Source organism: Ictalurus furcatus, chromosome 13 (genome assembly GCF_023375685.1).
Source record: "Ictalurus furcatus strain D&B chromosome 13, Billie_1.0, whole genome shotgun sequence".
Lineage (NCBI taxonomy): Eukaryota > Metazoa > Chordata > Actinopteri > Siluriformes > Ictaluridae > Ictalurus > Ictalurus furcatus.
In genome coordinates, this window is record NC_071267.1 from 15,544,817 (window position 1) to 15,571,703 (window position 26,887).

General features: G+C 37.9%; 1 protein-coding gene across 1 annotated transcript; it reads right to left on the reverse strand.

Moving 5' to 3' along the window:
- Positions 1-126: 126 nt before the first annotated feature.
- sema4gb (sema domain, immunoglobulin domain (Ig), transmembrane domain (TM) and short cytoplasmic domain, (semaphorin) 4Gb) lies at positions 127-26,443 on the reverse strand. Its single transcript, XM_053639070.1, has 15 exons — positions 26,142-26,443; positions 21,953-22,199; positions 13,586-13,737; positions 13,418-13,480; positions 13,127-13,225; positions 12,928-13,018; positions 12,647-12,760; positions 11,700-11,854; positions 7,420-7,595; positions 3,895-4,033; positions 3,115-3,337; positions 2,869-2,984; positions 2,535-2,689; positions 2,018-2,079; positions 127-1,895 (listed from the first exon to the last, which is right to left on the reverse strand). The coding sequence occupies exons 2-15, from the start codon at positions 22,089-22,091 to the stop codon at positions 931-933; spliced, it is 2,649 nt and encodes an 882-aa protein (XP_053495045.1). The 5' UTR covers positions 22,092-22,199; positions 26,142-26,443; the 3' UTR covers positions 127-930.
- Between the last annotated feature and the right edge of the window lie 444 nt (positions 26,444-26,887).

Sequence of the window (26,887 nt, forward strand, 5' to 3'; positions counted from 1 at the left end):
TTTATTTATTTATTTTCAATCTGTATGGATGAAACTCGGCTTTATCCTCTCTGGACGTTAAAGTCTTGGATATTTAAAAAAAAAAAAAAAAACCTGCTCATATTTGTTGGTAAAGTGGTCACTTTACAAAGAGCCGCTGAATGCTATAAATGAAAATAGCATGTATTTCTGTGGGTGGCAAAATAGGCTTAAGCATTGGCAAGATTGTAATAGGTTCCTTTGTTTACAGCATGTTTTTCATTTGCTAAGTTTCCTCTGGTCTTTCAGCATCCAAGCTTGGTCTTGTCACTTTACTTTGATCCTGCACTGAATTTGTCTTTTTTATTTCCAATTTTAGTTGCTTGAGAGCAAAAGCTGTTATGTAAGCTATGAATTCCATTTAGATTTGCTACCTATCATCGATGAGATCCTACTAAGCACAGTTTGAAGATTTTTCCTAGATCTGATGTATTAGAATTTTGAAATGTTGTGCAAGGCCAGGGGCGCCAATGACCAGAGGCCAAGAACCCCTGCAGTAAGATACAAATAATAAAGGAATGTAATGTACATACACTGATTATCAATGTATTTACATAGCTTTTTGTCAAGCCAGTCAGTGGACATATTTTTGTATTTAGTTCTTTTGTCCTGCATGTTTATGCTCTCAGAGTCCTCTGAGATCATGATCTCTATTTGAGGTCTTTCCCTTACCACCTCAGATAAAATAAATATTTCTTTTACAACACTGTTATTAGACATATTATGGTATGTTATTAGAGTTTGAAAGTCCTCAATAACAAAAACATCCAAAATCATGGTTCATAATATCTATAGGACTTGAGGTGTACATCAGGATACAGTGCAAATACAGCATAATACCCACAGTTATTTTATTTAATAAAATACATCTTCAACAAAAGGTGCCACTACCCTTATTAGGATGAGATAGGGCTACACTGAGCTTTCGTCTGGCTGCATATCCAGCTGTGTGTGTTTTCTCTTCTCTAAGATCCTGTTGAGCTCCTCTGTGAAAGAATGGTAAAGAGGTGAGGTCATATCTGAGTCCATCTGACTCAGGAGCATGTAGCTGTTCCCATTTATTTTCCTTAAAACGTTGGGGAACGTGGCCGACAAGCCGTTTGCATACTCTGTAGATGGCAGTGGAGGTGGCAGGGGGAGTGGAGGAGCTGGAGGAGGCTCCTTGTTAGGGCTGACCTGCCCATCACTTGGAATAATCTGCAGGAATTCTCCACCTGATGCTGCTGCTCCATAAAGACCACCAATCCTCCCATTGCAGTGACTGGAGATTGTCTTCAGCTCCACATGAGAGCTCCGTTTTCTCTCTGTGGTAGGGGTAATGGACAGCTCTTGCTGAGAGTACTTCCTGTGACCAGGGGCACTATGTGCACAGAAGCTAACATACAGCAGCACCACAGTCAGCACAAGACAGAGTCCACCTAAAACAGCCACCATAGAGATATACATAGCCTCCATGTGTCGGGTGGTGTGGAACTCAGGCCTGGAGGGTAGTGGGTGCAGGGGCTGCTCTATGGATTCACTAGAGGGGCTGATAGACATTGTGCTAGTGGTGAAGAGCCTCTCAGGTAGGGCGGTTGGATCTGTGGGTAGATGGGGTGAAGGTGGAGGAACAGGCTGCACCCTAACCATGTAGCTGCGTATGGGAATCCAAACAGCATTCTCCACAGCATAACAGCGGTAATGGCCACTATGCCGGGTCTGAGCCCCGATTATGAGGAGGCCATCAGTGCCAATCCGATAGCCAGTGTCCACAGCGTAACCCTGCAGCTGTTCACCATTCAGAGTCCAGTGGGGAACTGCCAGATTGGAGTGAAGCTCACAAAGCAAGAGCATGTCATGTCCCACCATCACTGAACGAGTGCGATGGGTCACAAAACCTGACAGACAAAACATTAATATTCATACACAGCAATGTTCCCAGATGGATTGAATGGCAAATTCCATTGAATGTAAGTGTGAATGAATGTAAATAGACTATTTTTAAAAATACGTTACACACCACCCTCTGTGATGTTGTCACACCCTCTGTTACCCATCTGAATGTCCTGAGTTAAGTTGGACCTGAAAAAGGAAACAGACAGTAGTTACTTTAGTGTCAGGTTCTTTGCATAGGTACAGAGACCATGTGTGGGGAAGGTGTATGGCTTTGTCAAAATGCAACTTTATATCTGAAACAGCTTAGTGTCCTGGATTTTAGAAATGAACTGATAAAATGTAGCAAGAGCACACTAAGGGGTGGCATGAGGATCATGTAAAGGATGAGGCTATTTTTGCTAAATAGCTATTTGTTCCTTGAGGCAAAACAAATGGCTATATGATGTTACAGTAATGATAGGATTGCAACATAAGCAATGCATGATTGATTTGAATCAATTACACAGGAATATTAGATTTCTTTCATGTCAAGGACAAGGCTTATATCAAGGTTTGCCGCTGACACCCTGTGCCAACGATTTGGCCCTGTCCTTATCTGAAATGAGTTATGTGCATATATAGTTCAAATAATTGGCCCTCACCTGACAGGGTATGTTGATATTTCAACACACTGTCTCCCATCCCAGCCACATAGTGGGTCTCGTGCAAACACACAGCCATAACATGAGGTGTAGCGCAGACAGGAAGACAGAGGCACCTGCACCACTCCTGACGCAGCGCTCACATATACACTTTTCTGTTTGTTATACAAGTAAAATCCATTCAACTCTAGTGTACATTTAAATGCATTTTTTATGGATATTGGTAAACAGACTGAAAACATTAGAGACAAAATCAGCATGCAACTGTATAATCAAGGACTAAGTTACTACGTTGTGCAAACAGTTGGTATATGGCAGTGAAAGTTTATTGTACCTGTTTATATGAAATAACCATGTTGTTTATAGGCTCTGGTTCATTAAACAGTTGTAGCTCCTCAATGATGTGCACCCGATCTCTAAGCTGTACGGACTTATGCATCCACCCATCATCTGTTCTTACATCAATGCACACACAAACATTTACTATTCCACAGCAAAGCAATAACATTAAACTCTGAATCTAGATTTACATCCATCTTCTTCTTAAAGAAAGGAGCAACAAAGAAATCAGCTAAAGCACCTGTTCCAGTGAAGATCATGTTATAGGTGTTCCCATCCAAGGCAGTGACCTTATGAACAGTTATCCTGGTGTAGTCAGTGCTCTTTTTGAACAGTAGGGGTCGCCCTCCTATTGGCTGGATTTCTCTGGCCATCAAAGGGTGTCTCCGAGCAAACATGAGCACGTTATCTGGTAGATCCCGTGATGAATTTATAAGCTGAGCCCGGTGCTGATCAGTTATACACTTGAGAGACAGAAAGCGGGATCGTGTGTGTGTGTGTGTGTGTGTGTGTGTGTGTGTGTGTGTGTGAGAGAGAGAGAGAGAGAGAGAGAGAGAGAGGCCAGCAACTGATTAATCATTTAACACTGAACACCTTCAGGTTGTCATGCTAACTGTTGGTGCCACTATCATCAAATTTCAAATTCAGCTGAATCACTGTCAAAAATGTTAATTTGTTTGGTGAAGCTCATCAATTTTCTATCAATATGTATGAGCTTGTTATGTTATATAACTGAGCATAAGGAAAGAGATTGAGGAAACAGAACTGCAAATCTGCAAACATCAGCTAAAATAATATACTACAGACACCTGACAAACAGTAAATCTTATTACTGTAACTGTAGTTAGATTAATCTCCAAAAATATGAGTGTTATGAAATAAAATAGTACATAATTAGTCAGAATGAAGAATGTAGCATATAAACAGTTTATGATGTGATGTGATGTTTACACTTCCTAAATTAAGTCTGTCTTAAAGTGGTTTTGGTTAAGGTCTGAGATATAATAGAAATGACACTCACTGAGCCAGGCCTAAGGTCTGGAACTTTTCCAGTGTATTCCCTCCATTTGGAGTCTTGCAGTTCCATGTAAGGGCCATCAAATGCAGCCTGGACATCTCTGATAGAGTACTGACAAACTGCAGATGTTTTAACATTTTTCCTGAGAGAGAGAGAGAGAAAGAAAGAGAGAGAGTGAATTCAGGCAAACATTTTAATTAATAAGTAAATAAAAATTTTCATGAGTACAAGTGCCAAGTGCCAAGATCATCTAATTTAAAATGTACAAGAATGTTAGTATTTTTTTTGAGGTGTTTTTGTGTAAAGAGGGTGGTGTGGGCTGGAATTGGATATATTAGACGCTTCAATTCTATGGTCTGTACTTTAGAGTTTCCCTGACCTACAACTTCTCAGCTGTGAGGCTAGAGTTACTCTGGCACTTTAAATTCCCCAGTAAATAGAGTAAGACTGTCAGGATTTTGGAAGAGCACAATAAAACAGTTTGTCTAATGATTTTTAACCACATGCTTGATTTGTACTCTGGGCAGCAGACATAACCACTCGTGATAACTGTAATAAAAGAAGAGTATAATATCTAGCTGTTCTGCCCTCTAATAGAAATTATGTGCATAGAAAATCAAAGGTTGATACACCAAGTTTGATACAGTTTATAGGACAAATAGGACAACACCTGCATAGCTCGTTCTTGCCTCTTTCAAACACACCCCTGCTAGCTCATTGTTTGGGGAGGTAAGCACGTGGGAATAGCTAATCTCTCCTTAAATCCATCTTCAAGCATTTATCTTTAAGCTTCTTCAATAATAATTTTTTGAAAAACAACTTTGGCTCAAAATCCAACAGTGAGTCATATATTAACAGATTAATGTTGCTTCTGTTCACATCACATTAATGAGATCTAATGGAGCAGAGAACAACTGTTCCCAAATCTTATATTTACATTTATGGCATTTGGCAGACGTCCCTTAAGAAGTCCCTTATCCAAAACAACTTACAGAAGTGCTTTGGAGTCTCTATCAATAAAGATATCCTGATACTGGTTCACTAGGCCAAGGACTAATAATAACCATCAGTCTAAAATCTCTGTTTGGGAGGTAATATAGAAAGAAAAGCATACAGACAATTAAACAGAAAAAAATACAGTGCCCTCCACTAATATTGGCACCCTTGGAAATATGAGCAAAGAAGACTGTGAAAAATTGGTTTTATTGTTTAACCTTTTGATCTTTGAAAAAAAAAAAACATTCATAAAAATACTCTGCTCTCATGGATATCAAACAATTGCAAAAACAACACAGGTTGATCCAAAAAATATCTTTGTTAAATATAGGTGGGCAACAACTATTGACAACCCCATGAATTCATATGAGAAAAATATATTTGAAGTATATTCCCAGTGATATTTAAAAACAAAATTTAGTACACCTGGGTGACTAGGAACAGGAAATTGTTCAACCATTACTTCCTGTTTCACAGAGCTATAAATATGAGGTAACACATAGGCAAAATTCCCTTAGTCATTCATAACAATTGGAAGACCAAGGAATATAGCTGTGATGGCGGCAAAAGGTTGTTGAGCTTCACAAAATGGAAAGTGGCTATAAGAAAACAGCACAAGCATTGAAAATGCCCATTTACACAATCAGGGCAATAATTAAGAAGTTCCAGTCAACTGGAAATGTTATGAATCAACCTGGAATTGGACGTGTGTCTATATTGTCTCAACACACTGTAAAGAGGATGGTTCAAGTGGCCAAAAAATCTCCAAGGGTCACAGCTGGAGAACTGCAGAAGTTAGTTGTGTCTTGGGGTCAGAAAGTCTCCAAAACTACAATCCAAAGTTACCTACATCACCACAAGTTGTTTGGAAGGTTTTCAAGAAAAAAGCCAGTACTCTCATCCAAAAACAAACTCAAGCATCTTCAGTTTGCCAGACACTACTGGAACTTCAAATGGGATCGGGTTCTATGGTCAGATGAAACCAAAATAGAGCTTTTTGGCAATAAACACCAGAGGTGGTTTTGGCGCACACAGAGAAGTAGCCATATGGAAAAGTACCTCATGCCCACGTCTAAATATGGTGGTGGCTCTTTAATGTTTTGGGGCTGTTTTTCTGCCAGAGGACATGGACATTTTGTTAGTATACATGGCATCATGAACTCAAATATCAACAGATATTAAATGAAAACTTGGCTGCCTCTGCCAGAAAGCTTCAAATGGGCCGTGGTTGGATCTTCCAGCAGGACAATGAACCAAAACATACATCAAAATCTACACAAAAATGGTTTACTGACCACAAAATCAAGGTCCTGCCACGGCCATCCCAGTCCCCTGACTTGAAACCCATAGAAAACCTGTGGGGTGAACTGATGAGGAGAGTCCACCAGCGTTTGAAGGATCTGGGGAGACTCTGTATGGAGGAATGGTCTCCGATCCCTTGCCATGTATTCTCCAACCTCATCGGGCATTATAGGAGAAGACTCAGAGCTGTTATCTTGGCAATGGGAGGTAAAACAAAATATTGACTAAAAGGGTGCCAATAATTGTTGCACACCTAAATTTAACAAAGATATTTTTTTATATATAAACCTGTGTTTTGTTTGTAATTATTTGATATCCATGAGAGCAGAGTATTTTTGTGAATTTTCTGAACAAAAGCTCAAAAGGTTAAACAATAAAGACAAATTTTCACAGGCTTCTTTGCTCATATTTACCAAGGGTGCCAATATTAGTGGAGGACACTGTAAAGTGCTAATTTAAGTACTTCAGGAAGCAGTAGGTCTTTAGACGTCGTTTGAAGACCACTAGCTGCCACTCAGCTATTTGGACATCTAGGGGAAGTTCATTCCACAACCTAGGTGCCAGATCAGAGAAGAGTCTTGATGTATGCCTTCTGTGTACTCTTAGAGATGGTGGGATCAGTCGAGCAGTGCTAGAGTATTGGAGGGAGTGTGGAACAGTGCGGGATGTGATAAGTGCTTTGAGGTAAGTGGTGCTGGTCTGTTTTGTGGCTTTGTAGGCAAGCATTAATGTTTTAAGTCTGAAGCGGGCAGCTACAGGAAGCCAGTGGAGGGAGCATAGCAATGGGGTGGTATGGGAGAACCTAGGAAGGTTGAAAATAAGTCACGCAGCTGCATTCTGGATCAGTTGCAGAGGTCGAATGCCGATCAGAGGCAGACCTGCCATAAGCAAGTTGCAGTAGTCCAGTCCTGAAATGACAAGGGACTGAACAAGCACCAGAGTGGCCTGTGTGGAAAGAAATGGACAAATTCTTCTGATGTTGTAAAGGAGAAATCGGCAAGAGTGTGTCAGATTAGCAATGTGAGAGGAAAAGGACAGTTTATTGCCCATGGTTACCCCAAGGTTGTGTGCACTGACCATCTGGACTATACCCTAGTATAGAATACGGAATCTGGCTGAAAATAGTTAATCTGAGATTTTGACAAGTCTAAATTCTAGTCTAATGAGCACTTTCAAAGTATTAACTATTTATTTTATTTTCACACAATATAGTTCCATCACTTTTCTCACCATTCAAGTCTGAAGACTGCAAAGACGAGACTGTCATGAAGAGTAGGTCCTTCCAGCACATATACACCACGCAGGATGTTAAACTGCAACTCATACTCAGGGAAAGAACATACAAGTCGGGCCTTCAAAAAGGATGTCCACTTCCTCTGAAGAGTCCTTTGACCTCCTATGTCGGCCTAAGGATATAAGTGAGATCATGTGGCCGGGGTGGGGGGGAGTGAAATAGACAGAAAAAAAATGAAAAAAACTGAAATGTATACAAAATAATTGGTATTATAGTGCTGCCAAAATGCTAAAATTGTATATTGTACATCAGGTAATTGAGATGAATGTTGAAGCTTCTGCCTGGTATACTACACACTGCCAACCACATTTCCCACAGTAAACTCCTACAGCATTAATCTCTGTGGACTGCTTCTGAAAGTGGGCAGGCTATGTTCCTTCAGTAGTCATGACAGTATACCATCTGGGACATTTTCATAAAACTAAACCTGCCTTATAGCTGATTTGAGCTGTCCAATACTCCCACAGCTGTGAGAAGACTGGGCTAAGAAAATGGGTTATCAGCTCATGCTCCTCAAACAAAGCTGCTGTCACATGGTTATTTTCTGCATTATTGGTCTGTCATCCTTTTTTGATCAGCCAAGCTCACTGCTCATCTAGTTTCACCATTCTTTTGAACAATCCTGTTTGGCTTAATTTCAAAGTGTGGTAGTTTTATTGTCAAATTGATCTCTAGACTGTACTGTTCTAGACTGTACATGTCTTATTTGTACAGTGTTTCATACATCAAAAATTTTCTTTTAAATTTAGTCATCTGTCAGGCACTCTTATCCACAGTGACTTGCAAACAGATTTATAAACTGAAATACAAGAGACGAATTCTGTCTATATGCATAAATACTGATACAAATAAACTCAGAAGCAAGCTGCTTGATATTGTCTGAAGAGGTTGACCTTTAGTCGTTTGCAAAAGCAATAGAGACATGAGTGTTCAAAGTGGAAGAGACGCTTATTCCACATCTGAATTGCCAGAACACTTAAGCAGTGATCTTTGCAGTTTTGCATGCTCATATCATGAAGAAGGACGTCATACTCCCTGAAGTTCTGATTCAGAGTACATAGATAATGTGGTGCATAGACATTTGACACCTACAATACGACCCACATTTTAAATTTGATTTCTGATGCAACAAGAATCCAGTGGAATGACTTCAATAGGGGAGTTACATAAGAGAATTTTAAGAGGTTATAAACCTGGGTGAGCAGCAGCATCTTGAGTGCTCTGCAGAGGCAATATAGGACATAAAGGGAGACATCAAAAAGACAGTAGACATGTATGGGAATAAACAACATTTAGATGAGAAGCTCATCCATGGTTTCTACGGTCAGGAAACATGGTGGTTGGCATGATCAGAAAAGTTAAGCCTGTTATCTAAAATGACACATCAAAGCTGGCTGGAATTGTGTATCGTGACTGAAATGCTCGGTAGGAGAGTTATTAACTAGTAGGTGGATAAGTTCTGTTTTTTCATCATGGTTGAGTTTCAGATGATGGTATTTCATTCAGAACATAATGTCAGAAATGAAGTTTGACACCATCTGCAAAGTTGCTGTAGCAGTGGGAGTAAACAGGAGCAAGAGTCATTAGCATTTCACAGGGTTCAAGCAGTAAGGCTGAAACATCAAGTAATGAGGTTGGTTTATATTCAGTCTATGGGAGACAGCATGAGAATTATTCGGAGGACATAAATGGAAGATTAACCATCTTCCAATTAAGTTCCCCAATAATTCTCATCCTTTCTTCCTTGCAGAGATACTGCTGGAGGATATTTCTGCTTTATGTCTTTGACTCCATAAATAAGGACTCTGTGGCCTCCAATTGCAGTTTTCACTGTCCCTTAGAGGATGGTTAATGTTGTATAATAGATAATATTGATCTGGGAACCAGCTAGATCGAAAGACATTTTAGCTTGCCACAAATCCTTACACCTGCATAAACAGCTATAACTCCACTGCTCCAATTAAGACTACAACATCCATTTGTTACTTGAGTATGTCTCATACATTTCATACTTTGTTGTAATGAAATACCCATTTGAATGTAAGGATCCCCCCTATTTATCTTGACTGTTGAAAAGACATTTCATACATATGATTAAACAAACTTGCCATTTTCTTCTTCTTCTTCCCCTTATTATTATTATTATTATTATTATTATTATTATCATTATTATTATTATTATTATTATTATTATTAAACAAAATGTTCATTTGTATGAACTGATTTGTAAAGAATCATTCTGCTTTAATGCCACAAAAACACAGTGCAAATTGGAGGTAAAAAAAAAAGTAAGTAATTACAAACTGCACCAGTAATCCATCATTTTGATTACCTGCATTTCACTCCCCACTGGGAAACACACCGCAGTCAGTTCACAGTCGGTTCAGATATCGATACAGATAAGAAACATAAGAATTTTATGCACTTTCATTTGTTTTGAATCTACTACCAGCTTATGCATATTGAAATTACACATCTAAATTAGCAATGCATGGAAGGAGCTTGCTGCAACAATTTTCATTTTAATTTACTCCCAGATTTACTCCCTCTATCACATTTTCATCATCATACAGCTTTTTCAACAGTTCACACATAATCCTCTGTGAGTAGCATAAAGCACCAAGTAGGTCTCCTGCCAGGTTAAGTACTTCTAAATTAAATATTAGGCTCGACGTGGCACAGTTATGGATCTATAGTGGTTCTGTCCTAAATGAGCTACAACAGTCTACTTCAAACGCTTGAGGGTAACACTCAATCTTCACGGCTAATCATGGTGTCACATCGTATTCCCTCAACATACAACCCAGACCATATGACGTGAGTGTGATATCAAAAAGAAACAAGAAATATAAAGGATGTTTACTCAGTAAGGAGTAAACATCCTTAAAATTTCCTTTCATTTTTATTTATTTAAATCATTTAACTATTGTTAACTATTTCTACTATTGTTGTGTTTAACGGAGTTGCAGTAGAAATGAATGACACTACTAGTTGGTGAAAGTGTGTGCATGTGTGTGCATGTGTGTGTGTGTGTGTGTGTGTGTGTGTGTGTGTGTGTCCGTGTCAGAGTACAGTACTAGTCAAAGGTTTAGACACATACATTACACTCCTGGAAGATTTTTAATACTTTTCTCTTTTCAGCATAATAATGAACACAAAACTATTAAAGCTATGAAATAACACATTTTTCATAGTTCAGTGACCTATGAAAAGTGTTAAACAAATCAGAGCTATAGAGTGGCCTACTTTTTTTCTGGAGCTCCTCTGTTCTCCTCACTTGCCAAACCAGCCAGTAGGGGACCTGACCTGCTTTCCTGAGATATGAAGTCTAAACAGTAACTTGGGTATATATGTGTTTTGCTTAGATTTCAGAAGTAGGCTTTACCCTGCCTGACAAGAGTGGCACACAGCAGAGTGGCCCAAATGTCAGGCTGAGGTTACACACATAGTTACACTGTGCAACACTTTCAAATCAAATCAGACTCTCTTTGCATCTACATTAGGCCTTTATAATATTTCATAGGGGCAGTGGTGGCTTTGTGGTTAAGGCTCTGGGTTACTGATCGAAAGGTCAGGAGTTAAAGCCCCAGCATGCCAGGCTTCCACTGTTGGGCCCTTGAGCAAGGCCCTTAACCCTCTGTGCTCCAGGGGCAGTGTATCATGGCTGACCCTGCGCTCTGACCCCAACTTCCTTGCATGCTGGGGTATGCAAAGAAAAGAATTTCACTGTGCATATGTATATGTGATAAATAAAGACTCATTATCATTATCATAATCATTATCATTATATAAAAAATGTCTAGAAGCTTCATGGATGTGCACAGATGTCCTGGTTGTCACATGACAAATAGATAACTTGCAAGTTAAGGGGAAAAAAAATACACATATCATTTTCAAACAGTCTACCTATAATAATAGGTAAGGCATCATACCACACAAGATTTGACATTAACCTTTTTCAAGGCCCCCAGCACTGACTTATATTTTATATGAATATGATTGATATGAGTATATTATGAAGGTCCAATGTGGCCTTCAAATAAATTGTTCCCAATATATTAGATATTCGAATGCTTGTTGAATGGTTTTAAAATCCTGCTATCAAATATACTGGAAGTGCTATGGATGACTCACTCAACTACCCTAATAATCACTTTAAAATGATTCTGATAAAATCCAAAGGCAGCATTACTGTTATAGTTATCATTGTCTTTACCTTACAGACCCTGGCCACTCTGGCCACTCTGGTCTGACTGGAGTAAGGCTTCTGCTCTGGATTTCTCTCAGTGAAGAAGAAGTAAACTTTGTCATCATCCCCAATGGAGCTGTTGATGCTTTCTCTTAATAGTGCTGAGCCAACAAAGTCCGCGTCTGCAAAGAACAGTGAGCTTAGCAAGCATATGGGCAATAAAGGGACACTTATGGGCCTTAAAGAAATTAATATATCTGTAGGACAAAAGTACAGCAACTGTCTAAAGTGTTTAAGAGATAGAAAAAGAAGGCTTTTAAGTGACAAGACCACTCACATTGTAAGAAGAACTGATTAGTCTGCCATTCTATATTTGAGTAAACAATTCAACAATACTCATTAAACCATAAATGTTCTATTCATGTCAAGTGGAACAATAATAATTTTTTTCAGTCTCCTGGTCAATGCCAGTCCATCCCAGGGCACCATGCACACACATATTCACACAACTCATTCAGACCTATGCATAATTTGGAGTAGCCACTTCATGAGCTAGCATGTTTTGGGGAGGTGAGAAGAAACAATCACATTTATATTACAGATGTTATGTTTATCTTGACATGAAAGTAGCAAGCTGAAATACATTGAAAACTTCTGTTTCTAAATATAAATCCAAAAGATGATTTTAGTCCTATTTACATAACCATCATCTCTTAAACCCACAAACCTATCATCAGCAGGATCCTCAATAAAATGGGCTTTCAACAAATATTGTTCATGTTATTAATAATGGAGTTGATGATAAGATACATTGGGTATTTCAAAACATGTTACAATTCTATTGCTATAAGGAGAATTGTTGGGATCACTAGGATCCATTGATAAACAGTGAACAGAAAATGTGGTCTAAATTAGTTGAATATATTAAACATTTTGCGCCTGATAGCATGGCATCATGAATATCTTGTACGTACCCAGTAGCCATTTAGTTGGAGTGTCCTCTGTCTTCAGGTTGGGAAAGGGAAAGTTACGACGAATGTCAGGGGAGCTGCGGAAATCATACTGCGAGGCGGTGTACATCTCACTATCTAAGAATGAGAACAACACACCTCAATATAGAAGAGATCCAATTCTTTAATACATACTGTATATCCTCAGATTTAGATTCGACTTTGGGTTCTGTATTAGACTACAAGAGAAATGATTTCCTGTTTCTGTTTATGCACAGGGAGACCAAGCATTATTTAATGCTTACCCACAATGAACCCAGTGTAACCTTTGGATGGGTCATAGGGACATTTTTCTTTGCCCTCCTCAAAACGCACAAAGCTGAATCGCTCCACATCCTGACAAGCACAACACAGAGAACGCTTCTCAAACATCATATGTCTTTCAAATCTGCTGAAGTAAATCCAAGCTAATTTCAGCACAAAATGGTGAGCTGTGATTCTTACTATGTATGCACAGCGAGGGCGGAAGGCATGGGTCCCACAGGTGTAGAGATGAGTCTCATTATATCGATCAAGAAACCGAACATAATTGTAGCATTCTGTCTGTGGCAGAACATTTAAATAATTACTCAACAAATACAGAATACAGTGAGTGAGTGGAAAGCATTTGAGAACCGAGCAGTCTTAAAACTATAGAAGTGCACCTAATGTTTAAAGAGACCTGACAAAAAATGAGTAGAAGCTCAAGAGAAAGACTTTAATATAGCACAGTTCCATGTGTCAGAAAGGTTATACCTGATCATCTCTTCCTTTGCTTAAGCACTGTTTCTTCTGCTCTGAAGATGCAGCCCAATCAATCTGTTATAAAGCCAAAACAATAAGCCTTAATAAGCCACAACCAAGCAGCAAAGAACAATAAACAAGCTGTAGAAAAAGATGTGAGTGAATGATGAAGCTACTCACAGAACTGTTGTTGCGGATAGCTGAGATATTGGCTGTGTCCAGGGCATACAGGGCCTCTCTGGCCCCTACATACAACATGCCAGCTCTGTCCTCCAGCAGAAGAGTACTGTAGTTTACAGCCTGATCATGAAAATGATTACATCCCAGAAGCCCTGCAAACAGTCAGTGACCCAATTAGAAAAACAAGGACACACATGGCCAAATAGTGTCAACACGTTAGCATAGTTGCATCAAATAGATTGACTGTGGTCAGAATTCAAGGATGAGAGAATGAAAAGAATGCAGTTAATTCTACAGCTGATCAAACAATGAATTCATGAAAGAGGATGAAATGGATTTCTCCAAGGAAGAAAAAGCTGGGCGGTGCTCCAAAAGCATAACCGGGGTGAGGAGAAAGAGGAGAGATAATGCAGAGAGAAGAAGAGCACTAATCTGCATTAAGCTGACTCATGAGCAACCTGAAGTCTTTTAGGCACCTTCACTCTTTAATGCTGCATCTGATACTCAGTAGTGCCAGATGCACAGTGCTGAACCACAGCTCTTATGAAAGAATGCAAACAGATTATATCCCACTTCCATTCTTCTCTTCTATAGAAGATACTGGTCCGGGAAGAGTGTATTAAGTCCTAAGACGTCCAGAGAGTCATTCTTGGACACTTGATCAAGTGATCTTGTGATGGTATTCTATCCTATTTCAACTCTAAGCCTCTTTGGATAAATGCATGTGTCAAATGAATAAATAGAATAACCAATTAATGCATGTATTCACTAAGCAGCATAATTATAACTTTTGGGATTGTAATAAATATACACATTTATTTAGGATACAACGTATACGCCTCTAATCTGACCATACATTTTAAAAAGATCGATGTGAGAAGAATTTAGGATAAGAAGAATATTTCCATGCGTCATAAATCATTTACCACTGGCTCCCATGCCTTTAAATATCCTTTCTTTATTACCACCAGAATAGAATGCAACGTGCTGAGACCAACAGCAGTTACTCTGAAATATTCATAAAGCATGAGACTCCTTTTTTCTTCTTCTTCTTAAATTTCAGACACTAAATGTGTGCTGACTACAAAAAAACAAAACGCTCACTGCATGTATTGTTTGAGGGGTGTTTGTACTAATACGAGTTGGAGAGACCAGGTCACAAAACAAACATAGTGCCATTTTAATGCCCTAATGTATCCTTTTCTTTTCCATCTCTATCTATCCAAACTCTCCAAACTCCAACACAAACCGGCATGCCAGGGATTCCTTATTACAGTAAGTAAAGAAAGGTGATTTTGGAACACCAATAGTCGGGAGACAAACATATGGCTATCTTTATAACAAGAATCCATTCAGTCATCCAATTTCTGTCCCGCTTATCCTACACAGGGTCGCAGGGGAGCCCGGAGCCTATCTCAGAGAACTTGGGGAACAAGGCAGGTACACCCTGGATGGGGGGCCAGCCCAAGGGGAGGAAACCCCTAAAGCACGGGGAGAACATGCTAACTCTGTGTACACAAGGTAGAGGCGGAATTCAAATCCCCAACTCTGGAGATGCAAAGTAAACATGCTAACCACTAAGCCACCATGCCCCATAACAAGAATCAAAATAACATTAAACAATGTAAACCAATGCAAGCTGCATGAATACGTTAGGTATATTATTATGCAAGCTAACCAGTTTGGACACCTGAAATACAGTTAAATTGTGGGTGGGTAGGTGTGAGACATATGGTATAAATCAGTGATCTAAATATAAGAAAGGCTTTGAGCTTCAGTGTGAACTCATTTAATTCCACAAAAGCACTCTGTTCATTATCTTTAGGTACTGGCCAATCAGGCTGCACCATGTTAATGTTAAGAGACCCACCACTGTGGATCAAGAAAGGTCAGAACAGGCCTAAGGGATGTGTGTGTGTGTGTGTGTGTGTGTGTGTGTGTGTGTGTGTGTGTGTGAGAGAGAGAGAGAGAGAGAGAGAGAGAGAGAGAGAGAGAGAGCGAGAGAAGCAGCTGCACACATTTATACAATGCCATCCCTAAAGCCTAAAGCAGCAAAATTCAAGGTCTTAAGGCACTTGATGTCAGTCTGTGTCTGTATGTTTTGCACATATCTCATGTCCACAGCAATGAAGATATAAATGGGAGAGTCTCTGCTATTCGAGTATCCAGTGATGATTGTGCCTGGGGATAATGCAGAGAGCACAGGTCCCTATGCAATTGTGAGTGTCCTTGGAGTCACATGGTGCTGGAATACTGCTAAAATACACACTAGCACATCTGAACTCTCCTCTTTTCAAACACAATACAGTGTTTATTGGTAAAGAAAAGAGCACATAAAGAAAATGTTAATTTTAACCACTATGAAAGGCTTTCTAGATTACCTCACATTTAAAAACACTGAATGTCACACTATTAAAAATGCATGGACAATGTCAACATAGATATCAAGGCCTATTCTGTTTGTTTCAGCTGTGTGTGTGTGTGTGTGTGTGTGTGTGTGTGTGTGCATGTGCATGTATTTAGCACTGAATGTTGACTCAAGCATTCAGGCTTAAACATGACCTTTGTTCCATCATGGAGAAAAGCAAAATGTGCACAATACACTCTGTATGTTACACTGTTTGTGTGTGTGTGTGTGTGTGTGTGTGTGTGTGTGTGTGTGTGTATGTGTATGTGTGTGTGTGTGTTTTGTCACTGTTGACTCACATCTTTCCCTCTGGTCTAAACAGCATCATGCAGGTTGAGTAGGCACATGTGTATCATGAGGGACACTAGCGACATGGGTGAGAACAGTCAGAGCCGACATGTTGCTGAAATTATATAACCACACTCACGCTTCACCAATAGCAGAGAAAAATCATCCCCATGGCCATGTCTGTTCACTCGTATCCAAATGAAGACTATGTGCAAGTATGCACTGAACTCTATGAAGCCATCAAATACTTTATTATTAGATTTTCTGATTGTACCAGGCAGAAATTTAGCCCTGAAGTCTGTGGTTGTTACTGGGTCATTTGCACCTTACCAACACACTACTGTTGTGTTATACTAAACAAGCTTGTTCCTAATAAGTGTGATGATTTATACTTCACACTGAGTGCACTATAGAGCTGCAAAATGCATTAATCTTGACAGCTTAAGAAAGAAACAGATGGCAGACTATGGCTTTTGAACCAGAAACTCTGATTTAAAGCAAAAAAAATTGTAACAGAATATTGTATTGTATTCTATATACTATATAAAAGTTCATTGCTGTATTCAAAACAGCACACAATTTATAGTAATTGTCGAAAAATTAAGTCAATGTCTCAAATGCCTATCAGTCTTAAAATAAGTTATAACACGCCTCGTGGCGCCTTCACCACACTGACAGTTTTAGTATTGAGACAGGTAAACATGGAGATCCAGAAATAAGCACACAGCATCACCATGCTTTTATTGCACACGGGGAAAAAAGCATCAGCTCCAAAACTGTATTGACAATAAAAGAAATAAAACCACAGTAAAACTGGAAACTACTGTGCATACATCACCATAGTTACCAATTTAGGTTCAATTCTGCTTAACAAGTAACGTGATCAATAAAGTTATAAACTGTTATAAGAGTTATAAGAGTGTACCACATCATCATTTCATCCGACAGGCAGGTAAAGCCATTATGTTGGATAAATAAGCTTCATAGGCTATTTGTGATGTTACCTGTAGGCTAAACTAGCTAGCTAGGTTACCTAACTATAGTAACAAAACTAACGAAGGCCTTGTTGCTAACAAAGCAAGCTGAGATGACTAAAGCTGTGCTAACCAAGTGAGCTAACCATGTATGTAGTCTAGCCAGCCAGGTTAGGTAACTCCATTAACATACTGTACGTAACAAAGGCCTTGTTGCTAACTAAAAAAATTAGGCTAACAAAAGTCTTGGTGTTAGATGATTAAGCTGTGCTATCTCAGGTTATAAAAAATCATTATGTTGTGCACTAAATATTGCAGTTAAAATTGTTCTTTGCCCATATATGTTCATTTCATGGGATGCGGTTGTGTGAATAACAGAGGGAGTTGAACATTGATCAATGTTCTAGGTCCAATAAACTAGCAGAAGGAATGTTAGCAAGCTACCTCACTAATTTAGATGTACTGTAGATCCACATTTGTGTAGATGAGCAAACATCAGACGTGGGGTCAAGAAGTAAACAAATCTTTTGTTCTGCTTATGCCCCTTTAAGCTAAGCTAATTTCTAAACATGAAAATTGTCTCTAGCAATACCTACACCAAATTAAAATGATCAAAATCAAACCGAGAGGAGAAGACAGTAGGAAGCGTTAGGAGCAGAGACCACGACTACTGTCTGCTGCTATTTTAGTCAGAAGATGGAACATTTCCCAAATCCTTCCACCACCACACACAGATCCAGATCATCTCTACCTCTGTGTCCATATATTTTCTATTCCCAGTGAAGGAGAAGGCTTCTCACATAGTGACAAGCACAGAAAGCAGAGGAGAGAGAGAATATATCAATTATGCAAATGAGAAGGCAATTGTCAAGAATTGTGTTCAAAAGTGCTGTTAGCAATGCTAATTGCTTAGGCTTAGAAAACACTGAGTGTATTCTAGAAAACCATTCACATTATATATTAAAACAGATTTTCATTTGAAAGGTTGAAAGCAGAAATCCTGGTTTGACAGATTTACTTGCCATCATGGTTCAAATTGGACACTACAAAAATACCTAAATCCGTTTTAGATTTATTATCACTGTCTTGGTCTAACTGTATGTACTTGTATCTATTTATGAACAACAAAACACACCAAACAACAGTAATTATACCTCACTAATGAATAAAAACACGCAGAGTGCTTATCTCCTAGGACCTGCCGTGTCCCTTTCACCTGCCCGTAATATTTCATTATTTCATTGATGTTACAGTGCTACATAAATAACTGCTAGGAACTACAGAAGAAGAAAAAGCAGACCTCAAGAACACACACACACACACACACACACACACACACAGAAGAATTGAAATGTAGGTCAAGGACAGCTGAGGCAAGGAGAAAAATAAGATGATCTGAAAACACTGACACGCTCAGTATAAACATCTGAAATCATGTTCAAACTGAGTGCTGTTTTCCAGCAAAACATCAATCATAAATATCATTGAGCAAATATATTAAAATTCTGTATTATTCTTGAATGATGCTTTACCAATCATTAAGATTATAAGACACTATCTTTTTATAATGCATTTCATGTACTTAATATGCACTGTACTGGCCATGTGGTGTATTTTTGCCTTTGGCCTCAAGCTCATTACATAATAAATTGAAGCACAACAAATTTACCCTGATGTGTAGCCTACTGCATGAAATATTCCCCAGTATAAATTCTGTATGTTTTAATTGCTCTGTTCTCTGCTCAACAAGAAGGTTTGGATAGTGATATGATTCAGTCAAACACTTGATTTTATCCCAAGCTATGAATATTACTCATGAGTAATCACTATTTGTTTAGCTTTCACTTGTATGGCCGTTTGTGTGTGTGTGCCTGAGATATTAGTTTACTGTATCTGCAAATGTTCTTCTCATACTATGCACAAAAAGGGATACAATACACGCATAACAAATAAATTATATACATATATTGCCATATAACAAAAAATGGAACCAAATGTCATATTAACTGACAAGAACTGTATAAAATGACTCACTAACAATGATGGCATAAACTAAAGAAGAATCACCGCTCTTACAGATCATGAAAAGCACTTAGTTACACAAATTTTCTTTAGCAGGAGCTCTGGTAGTCTAATCTTGTTTTCCAGCTTCATAGCATGTGCTCTGTGAAGTGCATGAACTAGGCCAGGGCTAGAGACAGGCCACTAATAACACAGAGAGCTCAGGTTGTCTTCTTCACACCACACAAAATCGTGCACATGTTTAATATGAACAGGAGACCCACTGTCTACTTTCATATGAAATAAAGCTAGAAATGTGTGACGTGTTTTTTAAACCCTATTATCCCACTGCTTATTATTAATTTTTTTCTGCATATTATTCAGTTATGACTTTAACATTTGAACAGTTATGACAGTTATAAACAGTTATGACTTTTAGCATTAATTACAGAGATACTAATCGGAAAGGAGTTTAGTTACAAAGTGAGGTAATATATGAGTAATATATACAGTGCCCTCCACTAATATTGACACCCTTGGTAAATATGAGTAAAGAAGGCTGTGAAAATTTGTCTTTATTGTTTAACCTTTTGATCTTTTGTTCAAAAAATTCACAAAAAACTCTGCTCTCATGGATATCAAACAATTGCAAATACAACACAGGTTTATAAAAAAAAAAAATCTTTGTTAAATATAGGTGTGCAACCTGGGTGACTAGGAACGGGAAATTGTTCAACCATGACTTCCTGTTTCACAGGGGTACAAATACGAGGTAACACATAGACCAAATTCTCTTAGTCATTCATAACAATGGGTAAAACCAAGGAATATAGCTGTGATGTGTGGCAAAAGGTTGTTGAGCTTTATAAAATGGGAAGTAGCTATAAGAAAACAGCACAAGCATTGAAAATGCCCATTTCCACAATCAGGGCAATAATTAAGAAGTTCCAGTGAACTGGAAATGTTATGAATCAACTTGTAATTGGACGTGTGTCTGTATTGTCTCAATACACTGTGAAGAGAATGGTTCGAGTGGCCAAAAATCTCCAAGGATCACAGCTGGAGAACTGCAGAAGTTAGTTGTGTCTTGGGGTCAGAAAGTCTCCAAAACTACAATCCGAAGTCACCTACATCACCACAAGTTGTTTGGAAGGGTTTCAAGAAAAAAGCCTCTACTCTCATCCAAAAACAAACTCGAGCATCTTCAGTTTGCCAGACACTACTGGAACTTCAAATGGGATCGGGTGGGTTCTATGGTCAGATGAAACCAGAAGAGAGCTTTTTTTAGCAATAAACACCAGATGTGGTTTGGGCGCACACAGAGAGGTAGCCATATGGAAAATTACCTCATGCCCACGGTTAAATATTGTGGAAGCTCTTTAATGTTTTGTGGCTGTTTTTCTGCCAGAGGACCTGGACAGTTTGTTAGGATATATGGCGTCATGGGCTCTATCAAATATCAACAGATATTAAATGAAAACCTGACTGCTTCTGCCAGAAAGCTTAAAATGGGATGTGGTCGGATCTTCCAGCAGGACAATGATCCAAAACATACATCAAAATCAACACAAAAATAGTTTATTGACCACAAAATCACGGTCCTGCCATAACCATCCCAGTCCAGTGACTTGAAACCCATAGAGAACCTGTGAGGTGAACTGAAGAGGAGAGTCCACCAGCATGGACCTCGAAATTTGAAAGATCTGGAGAGATTCTGTATGGAGAAATGGTCTCAAATGCCTTGCCATGTATTCTCCAATCTCATCAGGCATTATAGGAGAAGACTCAGAGCTGTTATCTTGGCCAAGGGAGGTAGCATAAAGTATTGACTAAAAGGGTGCCAATAATTGTTGCACGCCTATATTTAATAAATATCTTCTCTTTTTTTATAAGCCTTTGTTTTGTTTGCAATTGTTTGATATCCATGAGAGCAGATTATTTTTGTGATTTTTTTTTAAACAAAATATCAAAAGGTTCAACAATAAAGACAATTTTTCACAGCCTTCTTTACTCATATTTACCAAGGGTGCCAATATTAGTGGAGGACACTGTAAGTCTTGTCACTCTTATAGGTCCTGGGAATTTAAGGCATCATCAGGGGTGGTACACATTTGTGCCATTGTACTTCATTACTATACTTATGTAATCTCTTGGGGGTATTTATACTTGAGTATAATTGTGTTATTGAAATTGAACTTGTACTCTTACTTAAATATACATATAATATATGACAGGTGAAAAAAAAACCTTTTTACTCTTATATTTTTATTTAGACCTTTAAAGAACTCATTACAAATTTCCAAGGTAAAAAGTTTGTTTGCACCTGACCATTACACACTTATGTGCTTGGTGAACATCTAATTCCAGATTTAGTCCACCATTTGTATATTATAACCATGTTATAATAGCCTCCACTCTTCTGGGAAGGCTGTCCAATAGATTTTGAATTGTGGTTGTTAGGATTTGTGGTCATTCATCCACAAGAGCATTTGTGGGATCAGTTCATTTTTAGCTGAGTAAGATTTACACATTATCTATACTTCCACTTAATTATACTTTCTCAGTACCATTACTACCACTGGTCATCATGAGTTACAAAAAGGTTGCATTACTAATATGCCAAGGTTTAGTAAGCTTTCAGAACGATTGTTTTAGAACCTAAATTATTCATTTACTTATTTCTGAAAATAATCTTACCATTAAACGGCACAGTGGTCCTAGGAATGACATCCAGCTCAAGCACAGGTCCAAATGGGAAGCCCCACAGCATGGATGCTAAGCTGCAGAGAAGAGTCAGCGTGATGGCAGGCAGCTCAGGATGTCTCATGACCACCATGATATTAGTACAGATGGCAGCTTGAATCCTTCCAGATCCTTTTGAGACCACTTTGTCTAGATTCTTAACAGACTCCTAACTCATCTTCCAGCTGTCAAAAGTTTCCCTCTGCATAGAAAAACAAAAGAATAATGACTTCCCCCAACAGATATACTCACAGGCAAAATAATCAACCTTGCATGCACTTGCTTACTGTAACTTTTTTCCATGCCTGCAAGAGAGATTAAATTAGTGAATGTCATATGCTCCCCGGTGTACATAAAAAATCTCATTAGTTACAATGGGTACATTTAACAATTACATAACATTCAAGGAAAATCTATTTCCAAAATTTCAATTTCAATAATTTCCAGTAATTTTCTTTGTACTATTTCTATATTACCAAAACCTTAAGGCTTATAATTCTGACATTGTAACAATAATAGTTCCTTAATACTCTTGACAGAAAATCTGTTAATGTTTAACTAGAAATAATAATTAAGGTTAGAGATTCTTATGCTTAATAAAAAAAAACTCTAAGCACTAATATTTACTTTATTCTAGAAGATTAAACAATGAAGAAATTATTAAGAATGCATTTGATGTGAATAATAGTGCTGGTTTGTATTCAGTGCCATCTGATGTTAGCTATCTGGCTTAAGCAACAGTGCTTGCTATACCATGTCTATTTTTTATTTTTTTTATGTACAGCTCATTAACAATAACAGTTTTGGAGGCATGAAATTGAAGCAGACTCAGCACCACAGAAAAACTATGTACCGTCATCATTAAGAGCCATGTCAGTTCTGTCTGTTATCTACTACAAGCCCTTCTTCTTTAATTTTGTGGTGCATTATGAAACATGCTTAATTTAATCAGTAAATACAGTACATTTTCTGCATCTTTTTAGTACCATTTGTTTGTATTTGTCATAGTGAACATAATAGTTAACTGAGCTATAATATAAAATCATCTAGAATAGCACATAAATCGACTGAGACTCAACTACACCATGCTATCATCATATCGTCAGAAAAGCTCCACCGCAGGATTTCCTGCAAAACTTTTCTTTTGGGAGTCACAATTAATGACAGTAAAGTATATACTACAGACTTAACTTAGTCAACACTAACTAGATAAGCATTATGTTATCTAAACAAATTACAAATTACATTTTAAGACAAACGGTGTACTTGTGCTTCACTTTCTTCCACTTTTGTAGGCCATGATGGATACAACAGTTGAAATCCTTGAAAATATAGCTGAAGTAGACTGCGTTCACAAGCTGCATTCAAAAGATCCTTTCAAATGAAACAGTATTCAGATGTAGTGGGCAAAAAATCTCGACCTGAATGCAGCCTAGACTTTAAATGATGTAAGCATATAACATGTGACTACCCATAACACAAAATAATCAACAGTATAAATGGTATACAAATGCACACTCTTATTTTGCCAGCAAATTAAAATTTAGTTAGACTGGTTAGATGCAATATAATTTGTTGCTTTTAAATGATAGATGTTGACACCTTTATTAGTATTCTACATTTGTCCTTAAATCTAAAAAAGGGTTACAATTACCAACAGGGGCATCGCTAGACCTTTTTACTGGGGCACTAGCCCCAGTAATATAGTGCAGTGCCTTAGTAAAACCTTCTGATTTTACTATAAAAAAAAGTCTGATTACAGTAGATACGGCTGAAAATAGGCTTTACTATTCATTGAACGTTGTCATTTACATTATTTCAAGTATTTAAAACATGAAGGCTGATTGTAATGCCAGCTGAAGTGAAAATATCCTGTACATTCTCTTCAATTAAAACCCCCAACGTGCTCCCCACCCTAGACATTTTTAAGTAGTTTTGTACAATTCTTGGGGGGCCTGTGCCCAAGTAGTTATCAAACTCCAGAAACGCCCCTAATTACCAATGGTTAAAAGTGGCAGAGAAATACAAAATGAGCCATTTCTGATAAAGCCATCTGTCAGCAAATCCATAATCCATGCTTAAAATTAAGTTTGACATTCCACAGATGGTGCAGACATCCAATAAAATCACCCAAATATGTGCTTTTATGGTTTACTTTATTAATTCTCCATCTGAGAACTGGTAATCTATCTGGAGTGTGTTAAACTATTGCATGAGGATATCAATCCCCCACAAGTAATCATTAACAGAAATTTTGTTGAACAGACAAATAAAAACAAAGCATAAGTACATCACAGTCATGGTGTTTCCTTAATATTATTTATCTGGTGAAATACATAACTATTTGCCACCTTCACCAATATGTACTGATTTGTGATTGATGCTTTAGAGTTTAGGTATGTAACATGACCAACAACATTGATAGTGATTAAAAATTTAAGAAATGGTTGCAAGCCCCCAACTAAAAGTTCGGAACTACTACACTTAGCCTTTTCTGTCATAAGTACAAATAAAAAAATGCAACAAATCCATATCATGCACAACATAATGTCAGAGCAAGTGTGGGCTGTACTCCTGTCAATACAAGGCCAAACGCTGGTATTCCAGAATATAATCTCATGTGTTACACATGCTATATGTATACTGACACAAGTGGATTTCTCTAGAAGAAATGCACCAATTCAGAACATCTCCCCCACAATTCAAATGAGCCAAGAGATCCATGTGTATTGGCATCAAAACAAATGAAGCACATTTTTAAAAAATTTTCAGGCCTCCAATATAGAATGCATCATGCATGCCTTTGATCCTCTCTGTCTTATGTTTAATCCTTCTCTCAACCGGTATAATCAAATCTAATTACATCATCAGGATCCCACTTCACAAACTTCATAAACCCGAGCATAAACTCATAAAAACACAATTTTATGCTGCCTTTTCCCCCCTGAAAGAATGTTATAAATAATGAGCAGTGCATTTTATTAGCTGCCAGCAATATTTAAATACTGAATTAAATTTACACCAAAAATAAATCTGTTAAGTGCTCATCTGAACACTAGCTACCTTTTGATCATATAAAATAAAGATTTGAGAGTTATAGGAAGTACTGGATGCTGAAAGTATCTTTTTTGGTTGTTTGTTTGTTTCTTTGTTGTTGTTGTTGTTTTTTGTTTTTTTTTATAATTCTCTGTAGCATTAGAAGAAAGATTACAAAAAAGATTAAATCATGGTCTACCTTGTCAGTACTGTTTACTTATTACAGAACGTTCTTAATGCTCATATATCTATATAAGAGATTCTATCGTCTATGATGATGCCTCATTCAGTGATTGTATTATAATTTAATACAACAGAGTACAGCCAGTAACACAGACTACTCCTAAATTCATTAACCTCAGAAAAAAGTTCACTATGCATTTAGTGGACTAGTGATGAGATTATGAGATGGTGTTAGTGTCACTTTCTTAAATTCGACTGAGTGATTCATTCATAGTATTAAATGAACATAATTAATCACATAGGCAAGGCGTTGGGTTTTGTTTGTTTGTTTGTTGTTGTTTTTTTTTTTTTACCTTTTTACATTCTTCTAAGTTTGACATCTGCAAATAGCAAACAGGTACTCTAGAGCACCGCTCGTGATCATTTATTTATTTATTTGCATTATTGCAACACATTGATTATTGGGTTTCAACTAAAACACCAAGGAGAGAGTTGAATTCATTACAACTAATTATTACATTTCACATTTTTGTGCCTATTTTATTATTATTATTATTTCTGTATTATTCGACAGTAGCGTATGTAGCTATAACGTATAATTTTGAATGACTGACAAAAACATCAATTGGTTATTACTGCTTACCTGAATCTACATGAAAACAACAACAACAACAACAACAACAACTTAAGGTTCTGGTCTAAATGCCTTTCTGTATGAGAACTCCACAGAGAACGGGAAGATTGCACACCACTGCGGCATTTTTAAAGGGCACTTCTGGCACACTTTATAAGTCACCTTCACCTGCATGTTTTAGCTCTGTTGAGATATGCAATATTAGCAGATTAATGCATAACGGCTAATACGAGTACTATAGAACATGCTACTGAAAAAGACTAGAATAGGTTTCCAGGTAGGCTACTGTACCTCACAGCCTGCATCCTCGGAACAGAAATAGCCAATGCGGCGCGTTACCGTAGAAACCCGGATCTCCGGTGTGTGTGTCCCACAGTAACCGCGCGATGTAACACTGCAAACGCGCGCGGTTCAATGTCCAAGGTAAGGACACTCCTACATGTGAATATTCATTATATTAGCAATACGCCACGCCCCGAGTGCGTTCATTTTCTGCGAGCCACTGTAAAATCTTATGAGGCACTCATTAAATCAAAACACGAATATACACGAAATAAAAGCTTTCATTTTATCTAGCTTATGCAAGTTTGGATAGCTTCAAGCATTATTTTTTGTATTGTTTACTTACTTACATGACTGTAGAGGTAAACTGTAGGCTTTCAGTTTGCCCAACAATCTATTAAGGACTAAACAATTTTTCAGCCATGCACTGATGCTTAAATGCTCTTTAAACGCTAGGCTAATTCATGTATGAACTTTTCATGGAGAGAGGCGTTTCGTCTATTAAGCCTTTAAATTATAGTCTGTTCGTATAGCCTCCAACATGTAGACTCTGACGCCACTCGTGACTCTGGCGCCACCAAAAGGCCGTAGAACATGATCACGACTCCTAGTCTATGATTTAGACTCACTAAACAGCTTAACAAATGCCTAGGCTGTATAAACTGTCCTGAATTCAACCACGGACATCTGTCATGTCCTGTATATGACCACCTTCCGGTGTCTGAATTTGACCAGTATTGCAATTATATTTTTCT

Bases quoted from the DNA above. Each gene is read 5' to 3' on its own strand.
- sema4gb (XM_053639070.1), bottom strand. From the start codon at position 22,091: ATGGTGGTCATGAGACATCCTGAGCTGCCTGCCATCACGCTGACTCTT. The intron at 2,690-2,868 runs GTACAATAAACT...TATAACAAACAG, and splicing joins TGGTTATTTCATATAAACAG to AAAAGTGTATATGTGAGCGC. The intron at 2,080-2,534 runs GTGAGGGCCAAT...TTCCTTTTTCAG, and splicing joins ATATCAACATACCCTGTCAG to GTCCAACTTAACTCAGGACA.